General features: G+C 36.9%; 1 protein-coding gene across 1 annotated transcript in view; it reads right to left on the bottom strand.

Annotated features, from left to right (window-relative positions):
* LOC149775674 (uncharacterized) overlaps positions 1-20,922 on the bottom strand; it is an 81,270-nt gene that overhangs the window by 9,453 nt on the left and 50,895 nt on the right. Inside the window, exons 18-19 of the mRNA XM_089943509.1 lie at positions 19,092-19,253; positions 11,541-11,634 (exon numbers count right to left, since the gene is read on the bottom strand). Coding sequence (XP_089799635.1) covers positions 11,541-11,634; positions 19,092-19,253 — 256 coding nt within the window. The remainder of the gene's footprint in view (positions 1-11,540; positions 11,635-19,091; positions 19,254-20,922) is intronic.

Below are 20,922 nucleotides of genomic sequence, written 5' to 3'. Positions count from 1 at the left end.
ACAGATAGTGGCCGAGTGGTCTAAAGCGCTCTTCATTACGGATCACTGCCATCTCACCTCTGTCTGCGGCGGTTCGAGTCTAAGATTCAGCCAATGTGGGTATGTGAGAAAGCTTGCCAGTAGCTTCTCGAGGGTCGGTGGTTCTTTCCGGGGTTTTCCCGGGTTCTTCCTCCACCATTAATACTGGCCACCATGTATAGCCTATCTTGTGCTGAAAAATGGCGTTAAACCCCACAACAACAACAACATCACAGATATGTATCAGTTGTAAACAATGATACTGCAAATGGCACATGTCCATCTATCTATTAATGACCTTGACCTTTGAGCTAGGGACATGACTACTGCATGATAATGTGCAGCTATGGGTAAAGTATTATCAAAGTACCTGTTGGGGTTGTAAAGTGACAGCCTGGACAAGGAAACAGGACACTGCCTTGCATTATCCCTTGCTGTAACCTTGACCGTAAAGCAAGGGATATGACTCTGTGTGTGTGTGTGTGTGTGTGATTTGGATTTTTAACGTAGCTTTAACAATTTTTCAGTCATACTGCTACGATGTCTGCAGTGTGACAGTTTATAGTGATGCCTAGCACTGGGGCATCATGTCGCCGACACGTAGCATGATGTTCCACCCAGTCACATTATCCTGACACCAGGCCGCCTAGTCATTAACACTAGCCCAATAATGCTGAGCGCCAAGTAAGGCAGCTGTTAGTGCCATTTTTGTAAGTCTTTGGTATGACTTGGCTGGGGATCGAACCCACGACCTCCCTCATCTGAGGTGGATACTCTAACCACTAGGCCACTGGAGCAGTCTGGGGTATGACTGAATATTTCAGGCACTGTCAAGGCAAGATATATAAAAGGCTAAATTTGACTAAAATATCCTGACTGCTTCAAAAGTTATACCTGTATATGGAAAGAGGTCCTACTGTATATAGTTTCCCTTGCTATACCCTTGACCTTGAGGCAGGAGAGGTTATGATACCTGATGCACTGTCTATTGATGATATATACTATGAATTCAAGATTATGTGTCGAATACAAAAAAGATTATGATTTTAATGGTCATACTAGATAAATTTAATACTGCAATGAATCCAAACTGATATTACTCACAGTATGCCTACCCATCTCCCACTTCAAGCCATGGTAAATCTTTACTCATTTCATTTTATACCAATGACATTTATATAAATATATATCATTATAATTTTATGAAAGAGGAAGAAAAAATGGAAATATATTAAGATCTGATTTGCATGCAAAATTTCATGAAAGCTTTAGTCAAGACCTGATTCAGAGTCAGTAACAAATTCAAGATCACTCACAGTTTGTGTCGTTATTTACCTTACAAAGCGCAAATTAAATATATTCATAACATTGATAACTCAAATAAAATGTTATGCAAGAAATAAGGAAACATCTGAGAAATGTGAAAGCATCAAAATGAAAAAAATGAAAGAAATAAAATGGTGATCACAGTTTAAACGTTCATTAAAAACAGGTATTTTCTGAATAACATTAGTACCTTTCTGTCCATAAAAACACCCAACATAATGTAGGGATTACCAAGACAATGTATTATCTACTGACAGACACTGTTCCATACTGAATAGACAGATTAATATGAATACAATTATCATGTCCGATCTTAACATTAATAGTTTCATTAATAAAACATTTCAATGCATTTTTTAATCTAATGATGACAAATGCTGTTCACCACCCCTGTGTGCAAACAAAACACTTCAGCACATGGTTATTACTAATTAGCTAGCTGCTGAATAAACAATCAGCAGATCAGTCCCACTCTCTCGAAGTCCATTTTAATTTAATCCATCTTAAATGATACTTTGTCATGTTTGGTGATAATCCACTTTGTGTTAATTAGCCTGAGGGCAGATGTTTCTAGGTTGATCATCTGAAATGACACTTTGTCATCTGTGGTGATAATCCCCTTTGTGTCAACTGGCCTAAGGGTAGATGTTTTTAGGTCAATCTGCACTTATATCTATTCCATTAAATAAACAAATCAACAGTCAAACACTACTTACAAGTGCATGATTTGAGTTTGTTCTTGGATAACTGACTGATAAATCAGGGGGGTTGTAACTTATCAGTTTATGCAGCTGGCACAATGGTGTGATGCCATTTTCTTTTAAATGAAACTGCAGCCTCTACAAGCAATGTACCAGTACTTTAAAACATCAAGCTACTGGCTTTGTTCACACCAAGGAACAAAAAGTTCTATTTAGCTCGCTGATTCAGATCTCCATATTTATGCTCAGTGTTAGCAATAAATAATTTACCTACTATTGTTTAAGCAAGAAGACTTAAAAAAACAAGCCATTATAATTAACTTTGACAACAATGTTGAAAATGACTATGAAGATCATGACTCTCTAGGAATAAGATAAGCTAAATTTGTGTTAGAAGTTTCTAATGGTTCTGCCGTTGTTGTTATAGGATTTAATGCCGTTTTTCAGAACAAGATAGGCTATACATGGCGGCCAGTATCAATAGTGGAAAAAGAAACCAGGAAAACCCCAGAAAGAATCACCGACCCATGAGAAGCTACAAGCAAGCTTTCTCACATACCCACATTGGCTAAACCTGAGACTTAAACCCATGCAGACAGTTGAGATGGCAATGATCCATAATGGTGAGTGCTTTAAACAACTCAGTTACTTGGAGCCCCTAATGGTTCTGTGCCCAACTATATAAATGATGTGAGGACAAATAATAAAAATACAGAGTCAAGTCTACTCATATTTATAGGTTACTGCATTTGTATGGGAAAATATGAACAAGTTTTTCGAATGGATATAATGCATGACCTTGGGAGTGCAGTATATCTATCCGACAAAACGAGTTCATACTTTCCCATACAAATGCAGTAACAAAAATACATAAGAAACAAAGTAAATGAATGTATGCCATATTCCAAACTAAATACACAAGCACAGATTTATCATTACACAACAATATTATTAATGCACACATAACTTCGCCCAGATAAATCTGAACTTAGTTGCATGCTAGACATAACTTTCGAAAGAAAATGGCAATTTTGGTCTACTTAAAATTAAAATCTGGAGTCATATTGTCAATGAATGTGCACTGCAACAACTTTTCCATTTGATCTGGAATGAATCGATTTTGGTATTTTTATTGATTCTGTGAAATTTCATGATTATGGACTGGATTTATCTGTGCCCATTCTACACAAAGTACATCGTATTTCAGCAGTGAGGGAGCAGCATGTTGACATGTTTCTGTTCTGTCACTGAATGTTTGAAATCATAATGTGGGAAAAATATGAAGTCTTTCAATTGCAATTATCAAAAAGGTGCTATGGAATATAATATTTATTTCATTTTGAGTGCAGTAAGGAGGATGTAATTGCATATGGAATAAAGTAAAAGTTACAGTACAATTTCAAAATGTGTAATCAAGCTTGAGAACCCATGACATGGCTCATATAATTCAGATTTGCAGAACCAAGAAAGTATATTTTGAGGAAATTCTGGATGTAAAACTAAGTATATTTTTTGCCATTCTTATTACCAGCTAAAGAAGACAGTTTATGCCTTGTCATTTGCATATTATTTGTAGGGACCTGGCAATTTTATGAAATCTAGCATCTATTACTAGCCTAAATCCGAAACACTGCATCAAGAAAGTTAACATGGAATGTGGCAAAGCAGCTGGTATGTGGCGGTCCACGAAACATCTGCTTTAGTTCATCCTGAAACAAATTTAATCAATCAAAACGTAAAGTGCCTATTATGTGAGTGTACATGATTTGTTTACAAAGTAGTTCCTAATACACTACTGGGCACACATGAGTGCAATATCATAAAATATTGCATGATTCTGACAATGTAAAGTTAACAGAAAAAAATGAGCATATAATAATAAGCTTGATTTCATCTATAAACTTTTTTCTTCTTAAACCCAACACCAAATTGCATAAAAGTAGTTGGTTTTTCAGGCCAAATCATTTGGAACCGTCTACCTAAAAGACGTTAAAGAGCATTAAATATCGTGTCACAAATTCCAGAAAACTCCCAAAATAATAATGAATGAGATCATTTAACACAGATTGCATCTGTCTGTCACTAAGGTCTAGTCTGCATGTGGATATATATGCTATCAGTCACTGTGGAGGCAAGGGATATTTATACTGCATCATACATGCCAACCCCTGGCGAGGAAAAAGTGTAATCCAAGTGGACAAAAAGAGTATTCCGAGCAAAAGAAGAGTAATCCACATATAACATGATAAAAATTCAATGAGCATATGCACAAAATGATTTTATTTACCCCTCTGGACTTTTATCATCAATTACTGCTTCAAGTTTTCGTATATAATACTTTGAGCTTTAGAAACCAACAGACTCTCATATTTCATTTCAAAATATTTTGTACCAGCTGAGACTATACAAGTTTTGCACACCAGTAGAGCACTAAGTGCTGGGTTATTACAGAGCCTGGTTCTAAATTCAGTTTTACTTTTGTTGACAATGATGAACGATCTCTCACAGTCGGCATAGAATGGTAAAGAACCAATATCCCTTTCATAACCTGACAGAGAGGAGGAAATTTATATCCCAGTTATTGTGTCTTTTAAATGGCAACTAATATGAAAAAATCAACTCTGTCCCCATGAAGTACATTGTCAGGTAGCGTTCTCCTAATTTATCAGCAGCCTTTCCTGCAGCATGGTGCATCATATGACAGAGACAACCTGATATGAACAATGATGGAGACATTTTTCAAAATATAGTATGCAACTTCTTTATGAATTCCAGTCATCACTGATGCAGCATCAGCTAAAAAACCCAAAGAGTTCTGCCAACATATATTTATTCAAAGCATTATCAAGCAAATAAAAAATTGTTTTCTCCAGTGGAATCTACTGTTATTTCTAGTAATGAAAGAAGAGCACTCTGACTTTGTCCTTTTCATTGTCAAACAGACTGGGTACAACTTTTTGTCATCATAATCACTACTCCTGTCTGTTGCAAAACTAAACTGCCCAATTTTCATGGCTTCGGCAATTTTAAGTGAAGTATCTTCTGCTAATCACCTAACAATATTAGATGATTTTGTTCTTGCACATGCATATTTTCTACAACTTTGGAATCCGGAAACATCCATTTGAACAAAAGACCAATGTAGTCTTCTACCACTAGAGGTAGTCCGTGTTCTTTTAAGAACTTGGTACATAACGCCTCTGCATTTATAAAATTCATGTCCACTATTTAGTTCTGCTGTAAAAAAAAGTTACCATAGTAATGGAATTAGGAAAATGAGCTAATTCAAGGTTTCTTTCGTTTACCACCATGACCAATATTAAAATCCTTTCCACAGCCTGCAAAGGGCATGAAGCTGCCCTAGAATGGAATGCTGTAATATGTAGTTCATGTATTCATCTCTGAATTTTTCATCTTTTCTATTCCATCTGTGAAATTATTTGCAAAACATTTTTGCTCTAACACACGCATCAACTAGAATAAATCCAAATTGACTTTTAGCGCCAAATACTTAAGACTGGTTATGTACCAGTTATCAGTTTGAACAAAGAATCTGCAAGCAAAGATTATAAGTTAGAAAACCAGTCTGTTCCCTCCAAGTAAGCCATACAGCTGCTATAAATAGAAACTGAGGTCAAAAGTCTGAAAGTAGAACCAGCATATTTCTTGAAAATAGGGCAACTGCTATAAATAGAACATAATGTTAGGAAAGTCCATGTAAGTCTATGGACAAGCATACTCTTATGTCTTAGTTACATAGAAGCCGTCTTTTCTAGAATACAGTCTGTGGGATTAATGGAATGTAAATAAAAATGAGAAAACAAATTATTAAATTTTTGGGAGGGGGATATACTGAAAACGCATAATCTGAATAATTTACGTGTAAGGTGTAATTTAGTGGGGAAAAATCATAATGATTACGCCAAAAGCGTAATTATTGGCATGTATACTGCATATGTATATATCAACTGGATGAGTTGAATTCTGCTGATCAGTTTTTTCAATACTGTTCATAGGTCTTCTTGGTTTCAGTTCCAGTTGTCAGATTAGAAGGGCAGATCAGCCTTACTTATACAAACTTTCAACTAGGATGCTTTTGGTCAAATTATGTTGAGCTGTATTTAAAAAGAAATCATGTGATGGTTTTTTTCCTGTTGTAAAGGCAGCCACACTGAATATTAGAGGCAGCCATACTGAACATTAAAAGCAACCACATTGAACATTAAAGGCAGCCATATTTAATGTTAAAATCAGCCACACTGAACAATGAAAAGCAAACACACTGAGCATTAACAGCAACCACACTGAACATTAAAGGCAGCCACCTTGAACATTAAAACATTAAAATCAACCTTACTGAAAATTAAAGGCAGCCACACTGAACATTAAAATCAACCACAATGAACATTAAAGGCAGCCCCATTGAACATTAAAGGCAGCCACATTGAATATTAAAGGCAACCACACTTAACATTAAAAGTACCCACTTGCAAAGGCCTTCTATGCTTCTGTCTAATCTGGTTAAAACTCTGTTTAGAGGTTTTGTGAAGCTGTGTAAAAGTATTTCTATTTTTAGTGAAGTGGCCACATTTAATGGTAGATCAGCATTCTATCTACACACTTTAAAGTCCTTCAATACAAGAATACTTTCTACTAAAGTTGATAAAATTCTTTTAAGCGGTTTTTAAAAAAGCAGACATTTAAAAAGTTTTCTTCTTTTAGTAATGGTGGCCATATTTCTACTCTGACAGGCATCAATTGGAAAATTTTCAATGGCCTTTATGCCATGACATTTTTTTTCTCACATTGTCAAATTCTGTTTAACAAAGTTGTTTCAAGGTTCTTCTATTTTCAAATATGGTGGCCACATTAAGGAGTGAACCAGTATCAAATGGAAAGGTTTTTATACCATTATGCATCCATATATTTTGTTAAATTCTGTTTAGTGGTATTTGATTTGAGAATTAGTTATTTCTAGTTTATTCTGTTTTTAGTAATGGTGATCTTATTTGATAGTGAATTGGTGTATGTGATGTGTGTGTGATTTGAATTTTTAATGTAGCTTCAATAATTTTTCGGTCATATCACTATGATGTCTATAGTGTGTAGTTTATAGTGGTGTCTAGCATGGGGGTGTCTTGCAGCAGACATGTGGCATCATGTCCCACCCATATCCAGTCACATTATCCTGACACCAGAACGACCAGTCCTGATACTAACCTCTTAATGCTGAGTGCCAAGCAAGGCAACTGCTAGTACCATTTTTATAAGTCTTTGGTATGACTTGGCAGGGGTTCAAACCCACAACCTCCAGTATCCAAGGCAGACGATCTAACCATTTAGGCCACTGGAGTGGTCGCTGGTGAAAGTATCGTTAATTTTGTGTTATTTCTCAAGTCTGCATGATCCAAGGATTTTTTTTTATTAAAATGGAAGTACACTAGATTTATTCTCTCAATGAATTTCATTGTAAATGAACATTCTGCATCTCAGTTATTTATTTTGTATCAGCTTAATTCTCCATTCTACTCTACCATATCACAATTCATTTAAATTAAATTATCATTTATTCCCAAAATAAGGATCAGTTCATCAATTCTCAAGTTCATTTAGTTCATTTCTTAGTATCCACACCATTAAGTTCATCATGCTGCTTGAGTGATTTTACCTGTGTATCCCAATGCTTTGTGGGCAGGATTAGGAGTAGTGCTTACAAGAATTACCCAACTTGCATTGAGTATGATCACACTTGTAAAATTTGTATAGAAGGCCAGATAGGTGACGAATAACTGACTCGAGCCAGTGATCACCCTTGCTGCTGATGGTGCCTCTGATGAAATTTCTATCATCATAATCACTCGAGTCTGAAAAATCACTGATGAAAAAGAAGGGACAGCAATCTTTACAACTTCAGTGTCAAATTTGCTCACTATGTCACAGTGATACTCCACTGATTATACCAGCAATGGACAGATTCCTGGGCCAGTAATGTCATGACCCAGAAGCCCAGGTGAAATGAACCCACAACTACAGCTCAGTACACCGCTCCCTCGATAACTCGCGCCCGGATAACTCGCAATCCCGCTTATAACGCGGTGTCCGTCTTGGCTCCTGATTTTTTCCAGAGAAAATGTATTTAAAATATCTTTAAAATATGCTGAACATGAAAAAATTACGATAAGAATTGATAAATTAAACCTTGATACATTGCTCGTTTTATCATCGAAAATGGAGATTAATGCCCGTGAAAATATAATCCATCTTTTGAAATTTGCAAGTTCTAAAGAAGAATTAATTTCAGAGATCTCGAAAACGCTTAATTACGCGTATTTGGACGCCAATTTTTGATCTGGGATGCAGAAAATCACTGAGGCGGGAGTCCTCCGTACGCATGTAATAGATGCACGTGAAAATTCAAAGATTTGCCAGTCCTGTTTCAGCCACCTGCTTTGTGGGAAAATGTGTTGATCAGTTAACTGTGCTGATATTTACAATGACAGAATTCAGTGACTGAAAGACTCTTTGATGTACTGTTGCCATTTTATAAGAGTACATTACAAAAAAAAAAAGAACATGATGCAACAGCTAGGTGGCTAGTTCAAAGGCTTTGACTAGCGGCTGAGTGAGAAAATGTACTGATATTTAGTGATTGAATTCAGAGGCAGAAAGACCCAGTTTTAAAATCCTAGCAAGACCTCTGTTTAAAGAAATCATATATTATGTAAGTTTTTATGATAAATAGTTGTCAGTATACTATAAATAAACAGTCTGGTGAAATAGCGATCAATGAAAACTTCTGGTAAATGCTAACAGGTGGCAACAGAGAATGAAATAAACACCAATTAAACGTCTTCCTGTGTGAAAGTCATGTTCTAATCCTTTAATTCCGTTTCAGTGTAAACATTATAATCACAACATATTCTGTTCATTGAAAACATTAAAAGAGTCAATCGACCGTCACATCAAAACCCGTGAGTACTTCTGTGAGAACCTAATTATATGTACATGCCGGCTTTGTTTTGATCAACAACTTGGGGAAGTGTTTGTTGCATTAAAAAAAAAATCGTTTACAAGAGACCTCGGGTGCTGGATTAAGGGTCTTGGAGCTGCCTTTGACGTAAAGCAAAACAGTAACAGACAACAACGATGATAGTGTCTTAGAATGCTTCAGTGAAACTGATGACATTAATGCCGAGGCTGTTTGGGAGAAATTCGTACAGACTCATGGTCCTGAGATGGGCGTTTCTCTTGATGATATGGAGGAGTGGATTTGTGCTGACAATGATTGCCCCACAGCCGAATACATGTCAGATGAAACTATAATTATTTCTATGGCGAACAAATTTGCAGCAGAAGACGATTCTAACTGGAGTAACACAAGTGTTGAAAGTGATGCAGACGCAGATGTTGCACCCCCCACCCCTCTGCACAGGAAGCAATCAAATATTTTGATATTGCCATAAGGTGGCTGGAGACCCAAAATGTTGACTACGTAAAGCTCATGCAGTTGAGAAATCTGAGGGATTTTGCTCGGCGGCAGAGAAACCAAGGAGTAACACACACATAAAAAAATAACTGATTTTTTCAAAAAGTGAATTGATATTTATCAAGCGTGGCACAAACGGCAAGTATTAACTTGTTCTAATTTACGTTGTTTTAAATTTGTAGACCAATTAAATATGTTAGTACTGATTAACCCTTGTTTTTTTTTTGGTTTTTTTTCCATTTTACTTCTATCACATTCAAATCTATTTATCTATCTATTGTTCGATTGACGCTGTTTCTTGAAAAGAGTTGATCTTTTGTATATAAAAAAACGTCTAATTTGGATCAAACAATAAAACTAGAATGTATCCTATTCAACATAAAAATTAGTGACGTAGTACACAATGTGTGAAGTGGTACACATGTTAAGCGAACGGAAACCACGTGGAATAATGTTTTCGATGATCGCCTCAATATACTGTAATTTATCCTGAAATTAATGTTGTCCTATGAGGAAATAATAAAGTACACCGTTATGAAGAGATATTTATTAACATTTAATCTCAGAACGATTATAAAGTGAGTATTCAACAGTATAATCTGCCTACCCCCCACCCCTTATTTCTCCGTTATATCGTCAATCACTTTATTGGTTTTGGGCTTATTTTATAGGTCCCTCGATAACTCGCGCCTCACTTATAGTGCGGTCAATGTTTCTGGACCCCGATGTGTGTGAGTTATCGAGGGAGTGGTGTACCATTTATTATAATCTGGACTTGATGTTAGCCAGTATGAAATCCCATCCACTCCAGTTCTTGCATGGCCATAATTTAAACTCAGCAAAACTGACAAAAGATATGATCATCAACCTTCCTGCAATATCTAGTTCTAGACAAAAGAAGTAAATGTTGCCTGGCAAAGGGAACTGGGCCATTCCATCACAGCTGCAGCCCCATCACAGCCCATGCACTTTATAGCCCGTTTATTTGATTCCTCTTTCCGTGATACACTATACCAGACTGTCACTATGAACAATACCCAAAGCCCCCACTCTCTGAACAATGCCAATCTCCCTGTTTAGTTTGTGTTCTCGACAACCTGCTTCCCATGTTCAGCCCTTAGCACCTTCACAGGAGGCTTACTTTTTGTCCCTCACAGGCAACAAAGATAGTCTCCTGCCAACCAAGTTCTGTCATTTTGCAATGCAACTACAACACGACTTTCTTCTCTTCATAGCAAGTTGCCAGCAATTGACAGTGACATAAAGTTATAGACAAAATGACCATATGCTCTCTCATTAATATAACTTGGAACTTATACAATGGTGACTACTAATGCCATTACCATACATACTCACTTATAAGTTGAGTACAACTCCAAACTTCACAAACCAAGATCTGATATCTACCATTCATATATATATATATATATATATATATATATATATATATATATATATATATATATATTTATACACACACACACACTCTTAAGTCCAACTTCAAACTGCAGAGACCCAGATAGTATACATAGCAGATATGACATCTACCATATATACTCCCTTATAAGTAGAGTCCTACCTCAAACTACATTGACCCTGATGTGATATCTACCATATACACTCACACATAAGTTGAGTCCAATTTCAAACTGCACAGACCCAAATCTGTCTTTGTAATGTGCAATTTGTTAGGAGTAATCAGCAGAACAACACAGACATTGATCTGCTGGCACATTATCGCAAATCAAAGTCCACGTTGTTTGCAGCTGGACTCAACTTACAAGTAAGTATGTCCAGTAACCCTATCTTTCTGCAACCAATTATTCACACTCATTTTTATGTACATTATACACATTATAATCTCTTCATTTGAAAAATGCTCATTAAATTAAAATGTAGATCTCTCCAATGCCCTATGTTGCACAGTAATAACCCCATACTTCTAAATATGAGGTTTTTTCTCTCTCTTTTTAACAATAATCTTATGTTGGTCACCCTGGTACACTAACCTTGCTCCACAGCCTCTCCCTGTGTCAGCATGGAAGTACTCATAAAATAGTACCAGGTCCTTCCAGTCTGGCAAGTCATAGAGGGAAACTGACCCTGAAATGCCGACATTAGCAAGAGACATGAGAAGCTTATATAAAAATCTGTATTAAGTCTGAATAAAAAAATATAATTCAGTTATTATGACTGAGTTGCATTAGGGGTGGGGCTATGTTGAACACAAGAAAAGAGCTGCCAATATGTATAGCCAAACTACAAATCTTTGATTTTTCATAATGGTATTTGACTCCTAATTCTAATTATTTGACTCCTAATTCTAATTATGCATCTTATAAAGACAATTACTTTGCATGGAACAGTGTCCAGGCAACTGCAGAAATAAAATGATTAACACAGATCACACTAGCATGAATTATAGGGCACAGTGAACTAGTTTTGATATAAAAAAAAACATTTTTGTTAAATAGTAAAATATGTTTCTTCGAAAATACTTGCCTAATCATAATACCTAAGGAGAAATATTACTACCTCACAAATCCAGCCCTCTCAGATACTACTTTTAGCTCAATGGAGCTACAGGTTGTCTGCCAACCCATTAGTGATCAGACAGAGTGATCTCTCCTTACATATAAGATGCCAGGCATAAGGATATGTTAGTTATTACTAGAACGGAACGCATGCTCACTATGGATGTAACTGCAGCGAGACTGGGAGGGTGTATGTGTATTATGATTGGGTAAGTATTTTCGAAGAAACATTTTACTATAAAAAATTGGTTTCTTCTTCAAATGCATTACCCAATCATAATACCTTAGGAGAATAAGTAAGAGGTGGAGGGAGGTACATACTCTTATTCTGGAGATAAAATCTCCAACCCCCTAAGATATGAGATACAGCTTCTAAGAGGAGCCCAACTGGAGGAGACTCCATCTGTTGGGGCACGGCTTCAAAAGGGAAAAAAATTTCCCCATGCAAATCGAGTGAAGGTAGTGAAGCTGCATCTTAAGAAGCTGTCTATCGACCTGGAAATGTGATCTGTTGAGCTGCGTATATTGGTAATACCAGATCGAATTGGACCCTTTGTGCTGACAAATCTCGGAGATATAAGCTAGAAAAATTTTGGACTCGATCTCCATCCCACAACCTGAATGAATGCTAGTCTGGTAGCAACTGCCCTAAACTCATCGGCCGAAACACATAAAAAAGTTCAATAAACCGGGTTTTTTCCCCTGTATGTTGAGCAAATAACCCACTTGATTAAGGATGAGACATTCTGAGCTGATATATCATCTTGACCTGATTTATGAGATTGTAAAAGGTGCTATCTCCCCTCTACGCACCAGCTCCATTTGATTAAGTTACCAGTTCAAAGATCAGACAAGTTCTTGTAAGTGGCCTTCAGTTGAAGTGTCCAGATGAGACAGGTTTCATGAGAAAAGACTGGCTACCCATTGAAGGGTGATGGTTTTTGGTGATAAAAGTGGATGCCATGAAAAGAAAGACTGACCCATATTGTCAAAACTGCAGTTAATTGGGGTCTGAGGACAGAGGATGTATTTCACCAATTCTGCCTGCTGTTGCTAAGGCCAAGAGGAACCAGGGCTTGTAGGAAAGATGCACCAGAGATGCACATGCAACTGGTTCAGAAGGGTTCTTGTTCAGCCCGGTTAATACTCAAGATAGGTTCCCCCTGAGGCAGAGGGTTAATTTGCAAGGAGATTGGATATGTCCTTGTTTTGTCCGATATCTTCGCATCCATGGAGCTCATTTTCTCTCTTCGAAGAGCCTGAGGATGAAATTAGCTATGTGCTATATCGATGCCTGGCGAAAGATATGTTGATAGCGCACTAGTGGGTGTAAAGTGCCATTTGCCTTCATATGCTTTAGAGTGGATGGCCTGAGTGATTCTCTCCACTACTGGTTGCAGGAATTGTTTGTGTCTGAGGGCCTGTTTAATGTGATCCAGACATGCAGGTCCAGGAACTCCAGGCATGGATGAACAACTGCTGTGTTAGTTGCTTGAGCAGATGAGGGAAGACCTAAATACTGCACCGGGTTTCCGATGCCAGATTGATGAGGTCATTGATCCATCACTTTTTTCCATTGGAGAGCGATGAAGTGAGGTCACATGCTGGTTCCCTTGTTCGCTGTATTGCTTGGAATCAGAGGTATTGGTGGTTGGTTTAAGAGTTAAGCTTGGTACAATCCAACAATAGCGCATCCACTGCCCAAGCTGTTGGGTCTGGAATGGGAGAGAAAGAATGGGGTTTGGCATTCCCTATTGTCGCAAACAGGCCTACCAATGGTCAATCCCATCGGGTACAGATCTGCATGAGAACCAAGGCATGGAGAGACCATTCCTTCTGTACTTTTTGACTGTTCCATGATGAAGGGATGATCAGTGCGTTGAGGAGTCCTGGGATGTGGTGAACTTGAAATTCTTGTTGATGACAACATCACTTCAACAAGTTGCACACCACGATGCAAAGGTCTGGTGACTGGGATCCTTGTTATTGAAGATAATCACCACTGTAGGATTGAGTTCTTCTTTGTTGTACGAGATAAGTCCCACACCATGACACAAAGGTCTGGGGACTGGGATCCCCCTTGTTGCTGGAGATAAACCATTATTGTAGTCTTGAGATAAAAGTCACCAATGTAGATATGTCAGATAGAATGAGAACTCCCTTAGGTATTCTTGCCCCTAGTGAAAAGCTTTCACATTGGCCATCCTCTCCTGAAGTATTGATATGTAGATGTTGCTCCTGTGGAGATCATGCACCACTGGTGTCCTGAAATGATGGTAGTGGGTGGGCTCCCCTGCTTTTTGTACTTGAATCAGTGCAGCCTGTGTGTGTGTGTGTGTGTGTGATTTGGATTTTTAACGTAGCTTTAACAATTTTTTAGTCATATCGCTACAATGTCTGCAGTGTGACAGTTTATAGTGATGTCTAGCACTAGGGCATCAAGCCACAGACATGTAGCATGATGTCCCACCCAGTCACAAAATCCTGAAACCAGGATGACCAGTCCAAACACTAACCTCTTACTGCTGAGCACCAAGCAAGGCAGCTGTTAGTACCATTTTTGTAAGTCTTTGGTATGACTCAGCCAGGGATCAAACCCATGACCTCCCGCTCCCGAGGCAGACGCTCTAACCACTAGGCCATTGAAGCGGTCAGTGTGCAGCCTGTAATCGAGTGGGTGGATGCGCAGATGCATACCCACCATGAGCCAAGTTAGGCTGCTCCATATGTCTGCTGCCGCTTTGAGCAATCCCATGCGGATGGAAATCCTAGAAAGAAATGTACTACCATGGATCGTGAACCTATGAGGAGACATGAAAGTATGTGCCATTTAAGCCCAGAGTGAAGGCAAAGTCTCTCTCATGAATATCATTCAAGTCAGAACTGTCCACTCATTGTAAGATCAACAGATGCTGGAACACTGGTGTATGTTGATGATGGAGCTGGAAGTGGACATACTAATGAAGTGTACAAGTCTAATAATTTAATGAAATGTACAGGTAAACAATAATGACAATATTACCTGTTTACAAACCCGTGTACTTGCACATGTTATGTCATACATGTGACAATACCACCTGTTTGTGGGTGCAGATCTATATATAATGGTTATCTGGAAAATATTGCTAGCAAATGACTTGAACGACCATGCTTACCTGTAGGAAGGTCAAGGATGGCCTATGCAGGTAGAATCATTGAAGCATGGTGTTCCAAGGTTAAAAATACCATGGTAAATGAACTCACCTTGATATACAAAAAGAATGGAATAATACAAATATAAGGGGTTATTCAGAGTGTAAAGACGTAAATAATGTAGCCCAAACCTAACAATGAAGACACGGGCTACATGAGCACTCGACTATATGTTCAATCAACATAATATAAAGTTATGCATGACTCAAGGGTCACCTATATAAACATGCATGCACAGGAGGTGACTGAATGAACCATGTATAGAGCACTGAACTGTACTTGTCTGACTAGAATGGTATAACTAAGAATATACCAGTATCCACATTACACAAAAACAACCTTCACAAAGAATGGAATAAAGGCACCATCATCGAGATATACCCGGTAGGTGCGGCAAAATCCATTATGAGTTAATACTTGAAGTAGGTATTCCAAGCACTTTTAGGATATCAGCATATACAATTAAAAGCACTAAGCTGTTGTTACCATCCTTAAAATCTTAATATGAAAATAAAATGTTTAAAAAAATCATGCAAATCGGTCAAATACTTTTCAAGATATGACCTTTCAACATTTTTGAGGGACTTGGGAAATTTGCGATACCCACCGAAAATGCAATTACCATCAACTTCGGATGAGTAAAAAAAAAAATTTGAAGCTATACAATAGTGGCATTTACTGCAAAGCTAGACAAGTTCTTCGTTACTCAAGAAATGCAAACACTACAATCATACACAAAAAAATCCTTTTATTTGGTTCACTCCGATAGTTTTCTCACCAAAATGGAGCATATTACAGGCTTAATGCATATATACTAATAAAGCAAATGTAATTATGATAAAGCAAAGATAGGTTACAAAGCAAGAACTATCAAAATTATCAAAGTATCAAAATCTTTCACTACGACTAGTGTTTTGAAGATAATATACACTTCAAACCGTAGATACAATTGTAAATGTCATAAAGGACTGCTATGTTTAAAATAATCAGAAAAGTAACAGCTTTAGCAAAGTTTTAGCTTGAGAATTTTATTCTGCTGTATTTTGCTGGTCAATGTGTCCCATATTTTCAACTTTCCAAGCTTGGCCATCTCTTGAAACTAGTTGTAAAGTTTCAAAACATGACTTAACCTTGGGAATGTCATCACTGGCTGGCCATTTGAAACAACTGGTTTTGGTTTTCATCTGACATAAAAACTGTACAAGTGCCAGATCAGGTTGGTGTACTTCCAACACTTGTCCAATGTAATATTGGTAATCGTAATACACAGCTACTCATGTGAAGCAGTATGAGGATAGGATGTCTCAGGACAGAGTTTCTTAATCCACTCCTAAACCTGAAAGGTTAGAAAAAGTGAAGTCAGATGCACTTGAACTGATGAATGCAACAAAGCAAAAGAAAAATATTAAGAAGTGAAAGAATTTAAATAAATTCATGTAGATTATTTGTTCAGCCCAAAATAGTTTTATGTTTATAAAAATGGTCCTGTTTTGTGGTTGAGCACAGCTTGTTCTTTGATTTCCTAAATGAGGCTGAATTAATTCATTTCACACGAAGTTTTTAAAACGAATTAGGTACTTTTAGCTACATTTAATGATGCTGACTTGAAAATTTACAGAGTTGTTACAGACTGGAATAATTATAAATGTCATGTAAATATATAAAAATTGGAATATAAACTGCCAGTCTATAGTTAGCTCAATTTACAATGCCCTTTCAATGTTAATAACACTTATCCTAAATTCTGGACCTTACTCAAAGAAGGGTAACAGAGCACATTTTCCTTTTAGTGAATCGTGTCTACAAACAGAAAAGTCAAAGGTCACAATTTTATCGCTATCCAATTCAATCTATTAATTATTACTTGTTCGGTCACATACAAGAAGAAAGAAAAAAATTACGTCAACAAATTTACTTTAAATACATAAAATAACATACCAAGCATCATCTGACGCCATTTTTGCATGTGTACTACATGTGTAAAAATGATTTAGCCGAGGAAATTGGACTCGAAAAGTTTTCCCTGAACCATAGGAAAGGACCTCCAATTAATGACTTCATGTACTCAAAACACAGATATAAAGACAAAAATAAATGTAAAACATCAAAAATGAATCATTTTACTTACAAACTAGCGATAAATAATCCATGGATGGAATATCAGAGGTCATAATACATCTTGGATTTACATCAAGTCATGTGGTATAAGTGTTGGGCCAGCCATTGCATATGGCTTATTCCCAGCAGACTTTAAAAAACGTGGTGATCTTGCATGACGTTACAGAAAATTCCACTGTTTATACAAAAATAAAGAATAACGAACACACGTTAAAATGATTTCAAATTTGTATTTTAAAATTGAGATTTACCTGAAAAATTGTAATTTTGAATTTTTCATCGTGTAAAATTTGAAGCAAAAACAAAACCGATTTACAAAGTAAAGATATCAAAATGTAGGTCGTTCTCTCTGCTCTGCAATGGTGCTAAATATAGTAACATGGAAATACCACACATAATCTCAAGCCTTACAATAAATATGTAAAATTTCAACGTTCGGACAAACTGCATCTGCACAATTAATGCCCTCTACATACTTCAAACAAACAATTTTAAAGATGAAAATAAAAAAAATCACAAAGATTTATGCATAAAATGATAGAAGACAAGTAGTTATTGTGACAAATGCATATATTTATTGATTTTTATGAATAGTGATGGCATAAAATTTATTGTTCAAAATGTGCAAAATTTTAACCTTTGCCCTGCTGGCAGCCCACTGACCTTGTCAGCTAGGGCAGCTTGGAACACCTACTTGTAGGGAAAAAAGACACAGAGACCACCCGTACAAGTAATTACACTAAAATGGCGCTTGGATGCTATGAAAGCCTTGAATAAAAAACTTGCTAATATGTACCCGTTAGTAAGGAAATTACACATATGTAGGAGTTATATGAGCACTAGAGACTTGCATGTGAAATTAAGTAAAGCGCAAATGGACTGAAGTCACTTAGGCTCCACATGCAAGTAACCATTGTGTGACAAGGACAAAGTGCAACTAATTTGTAAAGGCAGAACTCTGTGGTGAGAGAAAGAGAGAAAGAGAGAGAAAAAGTTGGAAAAATAGATGGAGTATACTTTCCTTAGAAGTGAAGAAACTCAACTTGAAGTTACATACGTTCCATGTAGCTTTGACTTTGCGAGGTCTTTTGTGACGACAGCATGCTTCTTGGCACGAGCGGAAGTAATTAATATATCCTTACGCCTTGCCGCAAAGTCTTATTGTACAGGGAGATCACTCTGCCCAACCGCCAATGAGCTAAAGTAGTATCTGGGAGGGCTGGATTTGCGAGGTAGTGGTAGTTTTCCTAAGGTATTATGATTGGGTATTCTAAGAAGAAATTAAGTGTACATCAAGACACATCTAAATAACAAGTTACAGGACTCTGCAAGCAACAGTTTCTAATAAACACAGGGCACTAACTGCAAAGGTTAATGCAGATTACAGGTCACAGTGACTCAGTTTAGACTGTGTGTAGTATTCTTCATCTTCATGGACGCATGTATAGGGTTTAGTGGCACATCAGCACAATATTTCTGTATCTAAAAGTCAGGACAAAGAATTGCATGAAGAAATCCTCAGGAAGACAAACCCTCCATAATAATGTAAACATGCAATACTATACAATAAATTGTAAAGATGTTAAAACTCTTTATTAGGGATACAACATAACGGTTTAAAAAAATGAAAAATTTTTAAATATTGGATCAAAACACATTATATAATCCACATTCCCTCAAAAGGTCAAAGTTAAAAATACATAAAAAAATACTCACCATGTAAAGGTCTTCTTCCAGTTTCATCTGGCAAGAAAATGGATAGTATTCTTCTGGCTACGTCTCCAGCCAATTCAGACAAAGTCTCATCTCCCATGTTGCTCCCCAGTATAATAAAATCCTTACCACGAGCCTCTAGATTCTCCATCAGCAGGTAGTTCACTATGGATCAGACAAACAAAAAACAATTTGGACTTTACAGTATCAAATATAGCAGATACAGAGACCATCTCATGCATTTATTAACAATCTTTGACTGTCTTCTTTTATCATGGGACACTACACATCAACTATCACACATTATTTTGTAGAAAATGTCTGGTGATCAAGACAAAATATCCCAAGTAATTTAACTTGCTGTTGCTCTTAGTCATAAATTTATATTGTATTTGATGAATCCACAGTAAGAAAACAACTCGTTCAGTTGAATGGTGGATATTATAAACTCTTATTATAAGTTCTTGAAATTAGTCTTCCTTAAAAACAGGCAGTCAACATGTAGAAAAATACTGTAACAATGTGCTAAAGAAGAGCCCCTCAAAACAGACTGATGGTCTACTGTCTCAAAAAATTTCCAGGAATTCAATATAAGACCATTTCAACTGCCGAGTATTTAAACCATGTTTAACATTCCTGAGCAAGATATTTTCATAGTGGCAACTGGCTTTATGATCAGCAGCATTTTCTTAGGACAAACTAGACACCATTAAATGACTTTTGGTGAAAACCACATTCTGATATGACCACCCACTGAGAATCTGAGACAAGATTTTCAACATGTTTATTTTGGCAGCCATGTTTGAAATCAGATCAGCATTAATTTAATTCAGAACCAATCACATATCACAATTAGTCCTTAGAAGGAGCTGCCATGATGGCCACAATAGATGTCAGATTCGTACCATTTTCATTTAGTACCAATTAGACATAATAGGTCTTCTGGTGTAAACCGATATTAAAAAACCAATTAGACACCATAAAAAGTCTTCCTGTGAAAACCACTCTCTCTTCAGGATGAGAAACAAGATTTTCAGGATGGCTATGTAGTGGCCATATTGGTTGTCCAAGCAGAACCATTTTTATTTTGGACCATCAATACATCATAACAAGTCTTCTGGCAAAAACCCCATGTCAATATGACTTTCCAATCAGGACAAGTAACTTTATCACGATTTTCAGATGGCTGCTGTGATGGTCATATAGGACTTCAGATCAGCACCATTCTCATTTAGGATCAAACATACATGATAGAAAGTCCTTTGGTAAAAACCCCATTTTGATGTGACCATCCATTTGGAAGGAATAGTGAAAACATGATTTTCAAGATGGCAACTATAGTGGCCTTATTGGATGTCCACGCAGAACCATTTTCATTCAGGACTAACACGACATCATATGAAGTCTTCTGGTGAAAGTCCCTTGTCAATATGACTTTCCATTTAGAAGGAGAATCTATAACAATATTTTCAAGATGTTTGTTGTGGCAACACAATGGACATCAGATCAGCACCATTTTTATTTAGCACCAATTAGGCATCATAAGAATTCTTAGAGTGAAAACTATGATGACAGGGCCATCTATTTAGGTAGAGCAGCAATACCAAGATTTTCATGATGGCTGCTTCAGTGGCCATACTGGATGTCTGAGATGTCTGAACAGCACCATTTTCATTTAGGTCCAACTAGACCTTGGCAAGAATGTGTGTAAAGTTTCTTGGCAAACCTCCATTAAGTTTAAGTGGAGTAGTGATAACAAATCTGTTCTAACAGACAGACAGTGAACAACAGATAACAGACCATCCCATAAACTCTTCTGGTCTAAGACCAGTAG

This window comes from Sinohyriopsis cumingii, chromosome 19, assembly GCF_028554795.1.
Source record: "Sinohyriopsis cumingii isolate HCF-2022 chromosome 19, ASM2855479v2, whole genome shotgun sequence".
NCBI lineage: Eukaryota > Metazoa > Mollusca > Bivalvia > Unionida > Unionidae > Sinohyriopsis > Sinohyriopsis cumingii.
Note: the sequence above shows the minus strand (reverse complement) of the source record. Positions and strands in the feature narration are given on the sequence as shown.